The 14550-nt window shown below is 53.8% G+C and overlaps 1 protein-coding gene across 1 annotated transcript in view; it reads right to left on the bottom strand.

The window, feature by feature from the left end:
- The window catches only part of CLPTM1 (CLPTM1 regulator of GABA type A receptor forward trafficking), a 30202-nt gene that overhangs the window by 2242 nt on the left and 13410 nt on the right, over positions 1-14550 (bottom strand). The window contains exons 4-11 of the mRNA XM_019626324.1: positions 13432-13590; positions 10910-11027; positions 4968-5053; positions 4136-4256; positions 3332-3576; positions 2503-2596; positions 403-593; positions 41-136 (exon numbers count right to left, since the gene is read on the bottom strand). Coding sequence (XP_019481869.1) covers positions 41-136; positions 403-593; positions 2503-2596; positions 3332-3576; positions 4136-4256; positions 4968-5053; positions 10910-11027; positions 13432-13590 — 1110 coding nt within the window. The remainder of the gene's footprint in view (positions 1-40; positions 137-402; positions 594-2502; positions 2597-3331; positions 3577-4135; positions 4257-4967; positions 5054-10909; positions 11028-13431; positions 13591-14550) is intronic.

Genomic DNA, 14550 nt, shown 5'->3' with positions numbered 1-14550 from the left:
TTGGAAACCCTCCCTGTGGCCCACTGTGGGGGACACTTACATCGTCATACACTTTGGTTGAGGACTCGACATATGTGGACTTGTCTTTGAAGGTTGGGCGGGGGAACAGTCCTGCCACCTTGTGCTCCCGGTCCAGCTGCAGACAGGGAGGGAGGCAGTGGTCAGCTGCCATGCTGGCTCCTGCCCCCCATGCCTGTTCCAGCCCCTGACCTTCTCCACTGTTCCCAGTTCCCCTGCCCCACGTGTGACCTGAAAAATCCCCTGGTGTGAAAATCCCCTTGGTCCTGGGAGTGCGGCAGGCATTGGGAAACCCCCGGGGGCCAGCTCCAGGGTCTGGCTTACCAGACAAGCCCCATCCCAACCCCTGGCTGCCCCCATATCAGCCTGGCAGCCCTGCCTTACCCGGACATCCATGACCTTGGTGATCTTCCAGAGGTCAATGAGGACCCCTATGAAGACGCTGACTTGGACTACGAAGTTAGTCTCGTTGTCCAGGATATAAAGAAGGACCACGAAAGACTGGAAAACGCCGAAGAAGACGGAGCGCACGGACAGGCCCTCCAGGGACTGCCGGCTGTTCCAGAACTGGATATCTGTGTGCAAGAGTCAGGAGAAGCAGGGAGGTTGAGCCAAGGCCCTCCTGCGGCTCCCTCAGGCCCCATCCTCCTCAGACCCCTGTAAAGGCGCAGGGGAAGCCAAGGGAGAGGGGTTCACACATCTCTCCCTCCCATGAAGAGCCTCTGCTTCTCAGGACCTCTGCAGTCCTCATGTCCGACACCCCCACACACACATACCCCAGGGTGCAGTCCCTTGATTGGTGACGGTGATTGCTGCCACATCCCAAGTGCTCACCACCTGCCAGGTGCTAAGGGCTGGTCAGAGAAGCCACTTCCCTGAGGCCTGACAGCCTGGCCTGGCAGAATCTGGACGGAAGCTGGGCCTATGTGACACCAGACCTGGGCTGTCCACCCTGGTGCCAGGACACCTCCCCTGGGTGGGAAGACCTGGGACACACACTTCAAGACCTCCTCCTCCAGCCCACCACCCTGAATCTGTGAGGGAAGTGGCCCACAGACACCTGGGGTACACACAAGGGCTCCAGGCTCTGGTCTCCAACTGGAGTTCCTTCCGAACCCCACTGCAGAGCCCAGGTCAGCCCCTCTCTGAGCCCTGGTCATCCAGGTGGGGACGATAGCACCATCTGACCCTGCCTGGGCTGAGCATCCAACATCTGCGGCCACAGGAGGCCGCCCGCCACAATGCCTGTCTGCCAGAGGCGAAGCCAGGCCCACGGTCACAAAGGGCCGGCTCTACACTCAGTGAGCGATGGTTGTAAATCCTGGCGGCCCACCCAAGCTCTGGTTCTCATTCTGGAGCTCCAGGACACTCAGCAGGCTCCCCTCTTTCCCACCAGACCGTGAGATTTGAAGGGGACATTCACAGCACCCCCCCAATCCTGACTGGGAAGAATGGGTCTAGAGATGGGGCTCTGACGGGGGCGAGGGGATCCAAGTCCTGCCCCAGACCAGGGAGGCCGCAAGCATGGGGTGTGAAGCTGAGCTTGTCCAGGGCCCGCACCCCTGCTGCGTGACCTTGGGCGAGTGACCACCCTCTGTACCTTCATTTCTCATCAGGAAAAGAGAGACCCCAGCCGACCCAGCTGACTAGACCTCTGTTCAAGTTTGATGTTACAATCTTCTAGAAGGTAATTCAATCATGGCAATATTGTCTTAACAATAATAATAATAATAATAATAATAGTTATTATTATTATTATTCATTACTATTGCCACTTCTAGAAGCTGTGAAGCAGCAGGTCTCCTTCAGAGTGGGATTCTCTAGGAAAGGAATAAGTGGCCAGTAGGGCCTAGAGGATGAAAGCGGATGCTAGAGCCAGCTGCCTCGGTCCAAATCCTGGCTCTGACAATTGGGAGCTGTGTGACTGCGGGCGAATTACCTAACCTCTCTGAGCTGCTGCTTCCTTACCATAAGCATGGGGGTAACAACAGGCTTCCTTCCTTACAGGGCTGTGGCTGCAAGGAGTCAAGTTAACTGGTGAGGGCACTCAGAACAGTGCCTGGCACGTGGCCAGTCTTCCTTAAACCCTGGCCACTGTTGGCCTTTAGAACCTAGGGGCCTTCTGAGGACAAGGCTGTCAACTTCCCACTCTGGTAGGCCGTCCACCCAGCCCGAAGGGACCTTCCCCACCAGGCAGCCTGCTGGGCAGGGTGATAGGAGCAGTTATGGGGCTTCCCTGCTCCCAGCCTTGGAGTTCCCCTGCCCAGCGCCTCCCCCAGCACCACGCCCCATGGATGGGAGTTTCTGGGCTGGGAGTTTTGGGGCCATCGCCCTCACTAGTTCACTATGCTGAGAGACCCCAGGTAGGGGGAGGACCTATCGGAAAGGAGTGGAAGAGGGAGGGGGCAGGCCCTATCCCCCCACCAGGCACCCTCCCATCCCTATCCCCATGGCCTCTCATAGGCCCCAGGGTCCCACCCCTACCGTTCTTGAAGGCCAGGAACTCAAAGACACTGTGGACTATGGACACGATGATGGTGAGTGCCAGCAGGTAGGGGTTGGTCTCTAGGAGCGCAACCTGGGGGTGGGGGTGGGGGAAGATGCCTATAAACACGGCTGTGCCCTTGCCAGGGGGCTGACCCAAGCAGCACCGTTATTAGCCCGCCCTCTCTCCTTCTCCTGGACCCCCAGAAGAACCTGCTGACATTCTCTACAGACCTGACCCCTGGGGCTGCCCAGAGAGGGAGAGCACGTGCTGGTCAGGAGAGCAGGTCAGAAGTGGGCAGATGGACATGGAGAGGCAGGCCAGTGATGCAGAGAGAGGGAGAGACAAGGAGACAGCAATGGGAAGAGAGGCAGAGTGACTGTGAGGTGAGGGAGGGGTCAGGCGGCACGAGGAGCAGAAATCCAACATGGAAGACAACCCCAGGCAAGCACAGGCGAACCTCAACATCACAGACACAGGCAGAGAAAGATGGAGACACCAGGAGGTACTCAAGGACACAGTGACCGGGAGCAGAGGCATCAGGGCTCAAAGTTAGGGAGAAAGGGGCCATGGGACAGAAACAGGAAGGGTCAAGTCCAGACCCAGAAGGCCTGGCCAAGGAAACAGAAAAGCTGTGACAAAAAGAACCAGATGCCTTGGACACGGGATCCCAGTGTCAGCCAGGGATAAAGGCAGGGAGGGGGCCTGGGAGGTTGTGAAACCGGTCAGGGGAGCACTGGCCAGGTCCCCGGGCTGCCAGCCTGGCCTACTTCCCCTTCCCATCCTGCAGCCAAGGAGACTGCTGGGAAGCCCCACTGTCTGCCTCACCTTCACTGAGTCTTGCTCCTCGTCTGACTGCTCGTACAGCTCATCACCCAGGAAGTTCCAGGGTGACCTGGTGCTCTGGGCGGCGTAAAGCTGCCAGCGCCAGAGCGAGAGTGGGCAGAAGGAGACGCGGAGCGGCAGGCTGGCCAGGCTCTCGTTGATGGGGTAGTAGTCCTTCTGCAGGTTCCAGTAATCGTTGAAGTAGATGATGGGGTAGTAGTCACCACTCACGGCGTCGAACTTCACATCTGCGGCACAGGGGGCAGGGGCACTGCTCAGCCTGGGCTGGAGTCATGGGCACCCGTGTGGGTGAGGGTCTCCCGGGACAGAGATGACAAATTCAGATGGGGCCCCCTCACAGACACTGGAAGACAAGGGACATTTTTCGGCTACACCATGAGGAGCTGAAGGGCTGCGTGACCTCAATGAAGGGGACAGGGTAGGAAGGGCCGGGAAGGCCCCAATGAAGGGGGACAGCTGTGGCTCAGCTCCAGGCCACGGCCGCCCCACGAGTGACCACGTATCAGGGTTTTGTCCAAGTCAGAAATCTGGGTTTTTAAGTGATGTTGCCCCAATTTCAAAAGTCAGTCAGTGATGCACATTTTTGTTAAAACAGCTCATGGCCTGGAGGAGCCCTGTCTACAGACTGGTTTTGGCACATTGGGTGTCAGTGCTGAGGTGGAAGGGGAGTGTCTAGGGAGGGGCGGAGCAGGGCGAGGAGCTTGGGGAGATGAGACCCAGTCATGTGGAGACCCAGGAGGCAAGGGAAAGGCCTGGTCAGGAGCCCGAGGGCGCTGGGGGCCTCACACTGGTCCAGTGGCGGAGGCACGCTGCCCTTCACCCATGGCGTGTGGTCGTCCACAATGTTGATGGTGATATTGGGGTGCCAGTGGGAGATCACCTCCACGGGCCCATAGTCCTCAGCCCTCTAAGGAGAGATTAGGAGAGGGGGTCAGCCTCAGAGGCACCTGCTCACTTCCTGCTGAGGGCGCCTGTGACAATCGCGACAGCAGAAGAGTAACCATCACAGTAACTGTTGGCCAAGGGCTCACTCTGGCCAGCCTTTACAGACCCCACCACCCTGGAATCCCAGCCAGAGTAGAAAACCCAAGCCTGCAGATCTGGAAGGGGCTGTGTGCCAGGCTGCAAAGGGAGCCCCACGTGCAGCCTCCACACTTGGGGACCTCCTGCCTGGGACCACCTCGCAGAGAAAAGCTCTTGGCACCCAGCACAGGTTAACACCCTGGCGCCCCCCAGCCCACCTGGGAGAATTCCTACTGGAGCCCCGTTATCAGTTCCTACTCTGTGCCAGGCTGAGCCTGGGCCCTGGGCCTGGCTGTTTGCATGTGAATCCCTCCCCGCCACTTCCTGGCTAGATACTTCAGGCACGTCTCCCCATCTGAAAGTGGGAATAGTGAGGGGACCCACCCTGCCCGGAATCCTCCCCACTCCCTGAGAGGTAGTAGCTCTGCTTCCTAACCCCATTTCCAGAGAAGGAAACTGAGGCTCAGAGAGGTGAGGAGACTTGAAGGAGCCTACACAGTGGCTCAGCGGTGGTGCCAGACGAGTGCCCCATGGACTGGCTGCTGGACGATGAACAGCACGATGCCCCGCAGGACCCAACAGCTCCACTGTTTACCTTGATCATTTCGGGGTCAGCTTCCGTCTCCCCGGTCAACAGGTTCTTGGTTTTCTGAAACCGCCGGCGCTTGTATTTGTTGATCACTGTGGGAGGGGAGGGGGCAGCGAAGGTGGACATGAGACCTGCTGGCCCCTGAGAGATCTAGACCCCAGACCTCTGCACACCAGGAGCGACTCACTGGTCTCCTGGCTCCCTCTCTTCCACCCGCCAACTGATGATAAGGGTGACCGGCAAGCCTGAGCTGCCTGCCTTCTCAAATCTCCAGCCCCACTTTCTCCATCTTTACAGCGACACCAATCCCCACTGAGAGGCTCCAGACAGAAGCATGGAGTCTTCCTGCCCCAGAACCTGCTGCGTCCATTCCCTTTCACCCATCCTGGGCATACCCCCTCCAGCACATGCCTCCAATCCGACCACAGCTCCCACCTCCAGGGCCCCATGCCAAGCCAGCCAGTGTTCCCCTCCTGCATGACTGTAGTCACCTCCTCACTGGCCTCCTGGCCGCTGCCCTTGCCTTCTATGACCTTCTCTCTGCAGGGCAGTCAGGAACTAATCGTGTCCTCCCGCTGCTTGCGCACACCAGACAGTTCCTGCTGCCCCGGCTGCCCGAGCAGGGGTCCTGTTATGTCCACACGTCCTGGCCTCACAGCCCTCGCCCTGCCCACCCTTCCCTGCCTCACCCCTCTCTCCTCAAATGTGCCAACCTGGGTCCTTTGGACACGCTGTTCTGTCCCCCTGACACATATACACCATGGCTGGAATCACCCTGGTTGACTCCTTCTCACCCTTCGAGTCCTTGGTGAAATGTCCCCCTTCCACAGGGCTTCCCTGCCCACCCCACTCAAGGAGGCACCCAGTCATGGTCCTTGCCATTTCCTTCACAACACGCCATCACTGCCCCCAATTCACCTGCCCACTGGTTTGCCTGTCTACTGTCTATCCCCTCTACCAGTCTGAGAACCCCAGGAGGGTTCATTTTGGACACTGACATATCCCCTGCTAGGGTGGGCCCCTGAGAAGTACCCAGTGATGACTAGTAGAATACATGAACATAAACAGCTGGGCTGCGGACAGTTCCAGAGAAAGCCGAGAGTCATCAGTGGAAGAAATACTTCGGGGCTGTGAAATACTTCCAGCCAGGTGTGGCCCTCACACTTCCTCTTGCAGAGGCCAGGCTGGCCACAGGCTCTCTGCCACCCTGCCCTGAACTACGTCAAGACTTGCCAGGAGGAAGGGGCTGATGCTTGCTTATGCCCAATCTCCCCCCCTCTACCCCGCCTGGGTACTTTTCAGCTCTTCTTTACACTGGGACAAAATGCAGCCTAGCCCTCCTGTGACTTCTTCGTCCTGACCCCCAAGGGCCAGGGAGAGATGGGAAAATGGGGAAGCGAGCTGGCAAAGAACAGGGCTCTGGAGTTACATCCTGACTCTGTCTCCCACAGGCTGAGGGACGTTAGTGAGCTACGTCATTTACCTGGGCCTCGGTCCCTCCTATGGAGAATGGGGATAAAAGTCCCACCTCTTCTTGACAGGCAGGACCACTGTGAAGTGGCTCTCTGTTCCACCCAGCCAAGCAGAGCGTCCCTTTCCCTGCATGTCACATTTACACAAACCACAGAGCCCAGATCCTGTCCACCCACTCAGAACCAGGGTTTAGCGCTTCCAGATTCTATACACAAGCTCTCATTCAAAAACACTCCCGGGGAATGGACTTAGTTAGGGTTTCAGCCTAGGGCCTGCTGTTTTTATTGTTAACACAAATATCATCCCATCACTCCTATCATTTTTAACGCATTTGAGACCTTGCCCCCAAATCCAGGGGGAATAGTAAACACCCAAGGATGGGCATCCTGAAGAATCAATTCCAGGAGGACATGTCCGCTACTGTTCCTCACCAGAGAGAGGCTATCCAGGGAAAGGAGGAGCCATGCCAGCCCGGCCCCAGAGGGCCTGAAGGAGGCACAGGAGATAGGCTTTGGCTCAGGTGGAGAAAATTCTGCAACCTGGCAGCACCCAAATGGGATTATAACACAAAATGGACTTGGCTTCTGCGGGGAGGAAAGAACCCCCTTTTCTCAGAGTTAGAGCTTCCAGAACTGCACCATCCAAGATGGATGGTCACTGGCCACACGAGGCTGATGAACACTGACAATGTGACTGATCCAAATGGAGACGTGTTGGAAGTGCAAAACACACCGGATTTTGAAACAGTTCAGAGGAAGAAAAAGAACATAAGATAATCTCGTTCATTTTTTATACCGATTACATGTTGAAATGATAATATGTTGACCTCAATATTATTACTAATGTTAATTTTATGATTTCTTTTTGTTTTTCTTTTAATGTGGCTGCTAGAAAACTTAAAATGACTGGCGGGCACTATATCTCTAGGGGACAGTGCTGCTCTAGAGTAGATTGCTGGCCCTTTGGGGAGAAGGGCACCAGTCTGCTCCCACACTCATTCTTCACCCTGGAGTTGGCAGGTGGCCAGTTCCAAGTCCCTGCTCCAAGGGGTCCCAGCTCGGAGGCAAGCCTGGGTGATCTTGGTGGGCTTACAGGTCCACCGGCTGCAGACTCTAATTTGCACACCATGCCAACATCTGTCACAGTGACCATGAACACGACTTGACCACACAGCAACACAGATCACCAAAGACAAAAACCACAAAACATACTAGCATCAGTGGGAGTAAACAGGACGCAGGTGAGCAGCCACACACCTGGGTCGCATTCAAGGCAACCTCTGAGGTGTCAGGTACATCTACCCCAGACCCCAGACGAATCCACTTGTGGGGACATGTCCATGGGGACAGCCCCTGCAAGCCACACCCCGTCAGCTCGCCTCCGCCTGCATCTTTGCAGATCCTGCTACTTGGAAGCCAGGGAGCGGAACACCCAGCAGAGTGCATTCCAGACATGCTCACTTAGAACAGCGCTCAGCACACACGGTAGAGGACACGACTTTTCCAAATCAGATTTGGGGACTGACACAGAGTCGCCAATTTTTTGTTTCATCCAATGTGGATAATAACAAAAAAAATGTCCTTTGGGATATTTTTGTACCAAAAGAAGTAGGAAAGACTTAACCCACACGAAGAGAAGTCCATCTGTTACTGTGCCACACAAAACAGCCGGATGGATTATCGCCAAACCCACAGGCACAGTAAAATAAAAGCGAGATGGATGGAGCATGCAAACATTCATGGGAGGGGAACAGGGCTTTCTGAGGGAGCCTTCTTCTCCAGATCTGCTGAAACTCAAGCACGGGGAGAGATTCCTATGACCGCCAATCAGGAGACAGTGGACTCAAGGACAGAGACACAAAGAGCGAGTGAAAAAATACCAAGACTCATTAACCTCATGGAAAACGAGAAGCTGGACAGGAAGGAAAAATAAACGATGTTTGCTGTGTGATTTCAGATTTAAATAGGTGTCTCATACTCGAGTCATCTAAACACTGAATATTAATCTAATCAAATTCTGTTCCTGTGTTGGGATTTCTTCTAGAATAGGAGTCAAGAGATAATGTCTAGGGGCCGGCCGAGTGGCTCAGTTGGTTAAGAGTGCAAGCTCTGAGCAACAGGGCCGCCGGTTCAATTCCCACATGGGCCAGTGAACTATGCTTGAGCTGAGCTACCGCTGAAGTGCCAACAGGTAGCAGGATATAGATCAGTGGTTAGAGCGTGAGCTCTTAGCAACAAGGTTTCTGGTTCGACTCCCACATGGGATGGTGGGCTATACCCACCCGCAACTAAGACTGAACACGGCACCTTGAGCTGAGCGGCCGGCCACAAGCTGCCAGCGGGTGGCTGGATGGCAACTGGACTTGGAGCTGAGCTAGCTCCACATCTAAGATTGAAGGACAATTTGGCTGTTCCCCTTCCCCAATTCCCTAACGCTGTTCCCCTTCCCCAATTCTCCAATAAAATCTTAAAAAAAAAAAAAGCGATAACATGTAAAACTGAAAAAAACCAAGAGATTGAGGTATCAACTTGTTATCGGGAGCCTTGGGGATCAAGTAGCAGAAGAACCAGCTAAATGAACTTGAAAGCCGTTGCCTCTGGGGGTGGGAACTCAGGGAGGAGGGGAAGGGGGAACAGGAGCCTGATGAGTTTCACTGCCTGGTTGACTTTTTGAATTTTAAACCATATACAGTTGACCCTTGAACATGGGTTTGAACTGCACAGGTCCACTTCTCTGCGAGTTTTCAAAAATAAATACCTGTACTGTTTTGTTTTGTTTTGAATAAAGATTTTTTTTTTTAAATTGGGGAATTAGGGGAGGGGAACAGTGTTGGGGAATTGGGGGAGAGGAACAGCCAAGTTGTTGTCCTTCAATCTTAGTTGTGGAGAGCGCAGCAAGCTCAGCTCCAAGTCCAGTTGCACCGCTCAGCTCAAGGTGCTATGTTCAATTAGTGGCTACGCCCACCATCTCAAACAGGCAGTCTTGTTGTTAGGAGCAGGTGCTCTCATCAGCTGAGCCATCCTGCCACCTGTTGGCAGCTCAGCAGCAGCTCAGTTCGGCCTCAGCTTACCGGCCCATGTGGGAATTCAACCGGCGACCCTGTTACTCAGAGCTCACACTCTTGAGCAAGCTCTTAACCAACTGAGCCACTCGGCCAGCCCTGTACTGTTTTTTTTTATTTATTCACAGAAGTATCTATCAGCTTTTATTGTACTTTTACATAGATCATATGTATACAGGGGCATTTATTTAATCATTTATTTATCAATTCACCCAGTCACTCAAAATACATTTGTTGAGCCCCTAAACCTGTACTGTTTTTGATCGGTGGTTGGGAGTTCGCAGATGTGGGCGGCAGATGACATGCACTGATCTATTTACACCATTTTATATAGGGAACTTGAGCATCTGTGGATTCTGGTATCCATCCACACAAGGTACTAGAACTAATCCCCCACAGATACCAAGAGACAACTAAGTTTTGGGGGAGTAAAAAAACTATACATGAATTTTTCAACTGCGCAGAGGCCATCCCCCCTAACCCCTGTGTTGTTCAAAAACCAACTGTACTTGTAATAAGAGATTATGTTTAAAAAATGTAAGACACCCTGGGCAGAGAAAACCTGTTTTAACATAAGACTGTGTTGGGGGAGTTGGTTAAGAGCTCACTCAAGAGTTTGAGCTCTGAGCAACAGTGGTTCGATGCCCGGCCTGAGCTGAGCTGCCACTGAGCTGCCAACAGGTGGCAGGATGGCTCAGCTAAAACAAACAAACAAACAAACAAAAAACAATAGCTAAGACTGTATTGGAAGTCACAAATGGCCAGTCCTGACCTAGGGCTTCTTGAGGGCCACTCGCAGTCCCAGAGGTTTGTTCACCTGATTGGGATTCTTCTGGTGGACACACAGCCCTGGCATCTTACCTTCAAAAATGAAGGGCACTGCTCAGAGGTGTGTGTCTGGGAACTGAGGGCTCACAGCACAGTTACACCAGACCCATGCAAATGGGGCACCTGGGAGCCGGGCACTGTCTCACAAGACATCCCAAGGCAGCGCATATGTGCTGCACCCATTCACGCGGGCTGGGCTGACACAGATGCAATTAGAGATCACACTGGATGAAACAAATCTCAAAGGTCCTCCAGTCTCCCTCTGCTCAGTCAATCAACCCATTGTCCATTTGCAGACTCTTCTAAAGCATCTACTTCTTCCAGGCCAGGTACTGCACAAGAGCCGGCCCCGTTTCCTACCCTTCGAAAGTCCCTTTGTCCAGCTGCTCTTTCTAAGCCCACTGCTATCCCATCCATGCAAGAAATGTCCACAGAGACACAAAGGATGGCCTGCTGGTCCCAGTCTCCCGGGGCTCAGGGTTCCTGCCTGCCCCTGTGGACCTGGGATTAGAGGCTCTGCCCTGCCTGGGGTGCCCAGGCCGCTGGCCACCTGGATGGTGGGTCTGGGATTTGGAAGCTGACTTACTCCGAGACATGTGGACCGTGGCAAGCCGGCGGTACAGGGCCTTCTGCCGGGGGTCTGGGTGGAAACCACTCTTGGTGAAGTAGACATGGATGTAGATGGAGCCATTCTGCTGGACGCTCTGCAAGGTGGGCCGACATGGAGAAGGAAACGCTGAAGCCACTCACAACACATGCCCCCCGCAGCTTCCCCAGTCCCCCGTTCTCAGGCCTGGCAGGCAGTGTAGGGGAGCAGTTAAGAGCAAAACACTGGCGGTTACACAGGCTGAGATGCGGACCCTGACTCTAGCACACCGTGCTAGGTGGCCTCAGCCTTCCTTCACTGAGCCTCAGTGCCCACCGGCAGGGTGCAGATGAAGGCTGAAGACACAGCAGTGCTGTCGGAATTATCCCAGGGCACCTAGCAGGTCATTCGGGCAGAGTCGCAGCTCAGTAAATGTCAGCAACCTTAATTCACTCAACAGTCCAACAGCAGGGACCAGACCCTACTCCAGCCTTCAAATGGTCCTGCCTAATCCAGAGTTTACATTCCTATCACACACACAGACCCCATGCCGTGGTTGTGTCACTACCCTCATTTTCCAGATGAGCCAACTGGGGCTCAGGAAGAGGGGTTACGTAACGTGCAGTGAGTGAGTGGATCTGAACCCTGTCTGCGGGCTCCTGTGCGGCTCTGCCTCCCACCATCTGCCTGTGCCTTTCACTTCTATCTTCTGAGGAGAGGGGACTAAGCTCACTCCCACCTGGTACAGATGAGAACACTGAAGAGGGGCACGAGGCGGGTGGCAAGGGCATCAGAGCCCCCTCTGTCTGATCTTCGTGCACCGCCAGGGTTCACTTGGTCACACTGTGTCCTCCTCACTTCCCTGCCTTTGAAGTCCACCTCTGTGTTCATCGTGTTTCTTCCATTTTATGTTTGAAAATCTTGGTGGACCTAGCTGGCTGGGTAGAGTCCTACCTGCAGGGCTAGCTGATTCCTAGAAATAATAAACAACTCACCTGCCCTGGAACACGCCTTTTAGTATGGAAACCAACCAATGCCAAGTCCACAACGCCATCCACCCCCTTCAGCTACCTCTCACACACCAAGCTGCCCTAAATCACCCGGGACCAGGTACCAGAAAACTTAGATACTAGCCCCCTAGCCCAGAGCCCACCAACATTATCCAAACTAGCTAGTCTTAAGCTGTTTCCCTGCCTTGCTTTGTCTTCACTGTGGAAACCCCAATGAAGTTGTGGCCTAGGCTTCCCTACTCCCCTAGCTCCTGCCCAAACTGGTGCTTCCCCTCCATGGCCTGTGTGGTGTGGCGGGTCCCCTCTTCTAGGGAAATATAACAAATTCTTCTTCTAGTGGCATTGGCCTTTCCATGTCGCCACTCAAGTCACCTTCATAAATTAAAATCAGGTGCAACTGAGACACCCTCCCACCCCAGAGCTGGGGAGAAGCATCAGATCAGAGTCCTTGGGGGCCGTTCTCACTGCCCGGCTTGCGGCCCCTCGGGGAGGAGCCAAGGGGCTGGGCATAAATCTTGGTGGGAGCCTCCCCTCAGCACGGGTTAGCCTAATCTGTCTCAGAAAGACGGTGTCCACACCCTGCGTCCAACCGCCCCAACAGACCAAGACAGAGACAGACAGAACAGACATGGAGACCTGCTAAGGGGAAATGAGAGGGCAGCAGCCCCAAAGGAGATGTAAACTTCACAGATTTATCAAATTCATTGATTGTTCAACATTCATTGATTCTGCACCCAGCCCCATGCTGAGCAGAGTTGGGGACATTTCAGTGACAAGGACAGTCTCAGTCTTACTTACCCTCATAGGGGTCACAGTCATGTGTGTGTGTGTGTGTGGGGAGCGGTGGGGGGGGGCAGATCCATGTCTAGAAAGTGACAGCCCCCCAGAGTGTGCATGGCTTGGGTAAGAGAGCCCAGAGAGGGTGGCTGCCTAAGCCTGAATATCAGGGAGGACTTCTTGGAGAAGGCAGGATTTGAATCTGGGGCTGCCAGAATCCAAGGCCAGACAGCCTGAGTTCAAATTTCTCACTAGCTGTGTGACCTTGGGAAAGTCATTTAACCTCTCTGTACCTCAGTGTTCTCATCAGGCAAATGGAGATATTCATACGGTTGCTGGGAGATGTCCACCAATTGGCCCAGCTTGGAGCCTTGCACATAGTAAGTGCTTAATCAACATTAACTTTTCAAACTGGACTTCCTGACAAACTAGTGAGGACTAGACACCCCCAAGGATGATTACTAATCTTACAGTGGTTTAAACCACAGATTTACACAATTCTGGGGGTTGTTGGGAAGATCCCAGACCAATTCCAACTCCATTCATATGGAGATGTGGGGAGGCCAAAGCCCAGGGACCTCAGGAACATGCCTGTGACCACACAGCATGTGAACCGAGGGTATTGCCAGGCTTGGAGCCTATACTCCAGATTGCAGGACTGGGAGATGGTTCAAAGGAAGGCCCTTAAGAGTGAGTAGAGCGGCTCTGGGGCCAGAAATCAGGAGGTGTCCCCACCTGTGGAATGTCAAGCTCAGCGAAGTGCTCGTAGCAGCCATCTGAGTTCTCGCCGCTAGTCCAGTCACCATACACAAGGTCATGCTGCTCCCAGAAGAGTGCTGATGTGGCGTTGAAGTCTGTAAAGTGCTCGTGCTCTGAGATGTACACGTGCAGGTTCTGTTAGGAGAAGAGGAGAGCTTAAGGCTGCTCATAAGAGCCTCTGAAGGTTGATGGATAAAGAGCAGGTGAAGAGCTGTGGCAGTGATCAGCACACTAATATGAACAATATTGTGGGGAAAGGGTAGGAGGGCTAATGGAGAGAAAAGTCGCATCTGGTAGAACACATTTATTTTCTCTTTTCTCATACTTCTTTCACGCTTGTTCTGGTCTCAATCTGTGATGTCTATGAGCAAAAAAATAATTGAAGAAAAGAAAGAAAAAAAAATAATTGAAGAATGGCCAGCTTGGCAGTTAGAATTTGGGGTTAGAGAGGACGATCAGGACCTCCCTGAATTATCTTCTCCCTTCTCGGCCTCTTATGGCCTTCCCAGTCAGAGTTCTGCAGGCTTAAGGATAAAGCAGTCAAAATCGGCAGGAGTGTCAGCTGGCTACTGGAAACACAGGGGAGATGGGGAAGCCTGGCCTCTGAGAACGCCCTCCTTTCTCAAGTCCCCGTGGCCTTCTTTGCCCAGAGCCCTAAAGGCCCACTGACAAAGAACAGCTGAGCAGTGGTCACCCTGCGGACTAGAATCCCAGGAAACCAGGAATCCCAGAGCTGCGGAGAACCACAAAGGTGGGAGGAGCCTGGATGCCTGGGGTCTGAACACTTGCTGTAGATGCTGCTGATCCCTGGCCACTCAGGGTTCTCCCTCCCTGCTGCCTCTGCCACACTCCCCACCCCTTCTCGGTCTCTCCCGTCCTTTCCCCTCCCCTGCACACCTCCCCTTGCACCTTGTAAAGCCTGAATGTACTTTAGAAATAAAATATGTTAAGGACCCTGTTAAGACAGTTTTTAAACAGCTGAGTGACTCCTTGGATGTCCCTCTTCCCAAGACATAGCACCATCACTCCGCCAAAGGAATTTACTTTTTCCTTATAGGTGTTGCTTAAGTGATAGGTTTCATGGGTTGTGGACAG

This window comes from Hipposideros armiger, unplaced genomic scaffold, assembly GCF_001890085.2.
Source record: "Hipposideros armiger isolate ML-2016 unplaced genomic scaffold, ASM189008v1 scaffold_664, whole genome shotgun sequence".
NCBI classification, from domain to species: Eukaryota; Metazoa; Chordata; class Mammalia; order Chiroptera; family Hipposideridae; genus Hipposideros; species Hipposideros armiger.
Note: the sequence above shows the minus strand (reverse complement) of the source record. Positions and strands in the feature narration are given on the sequence as shown.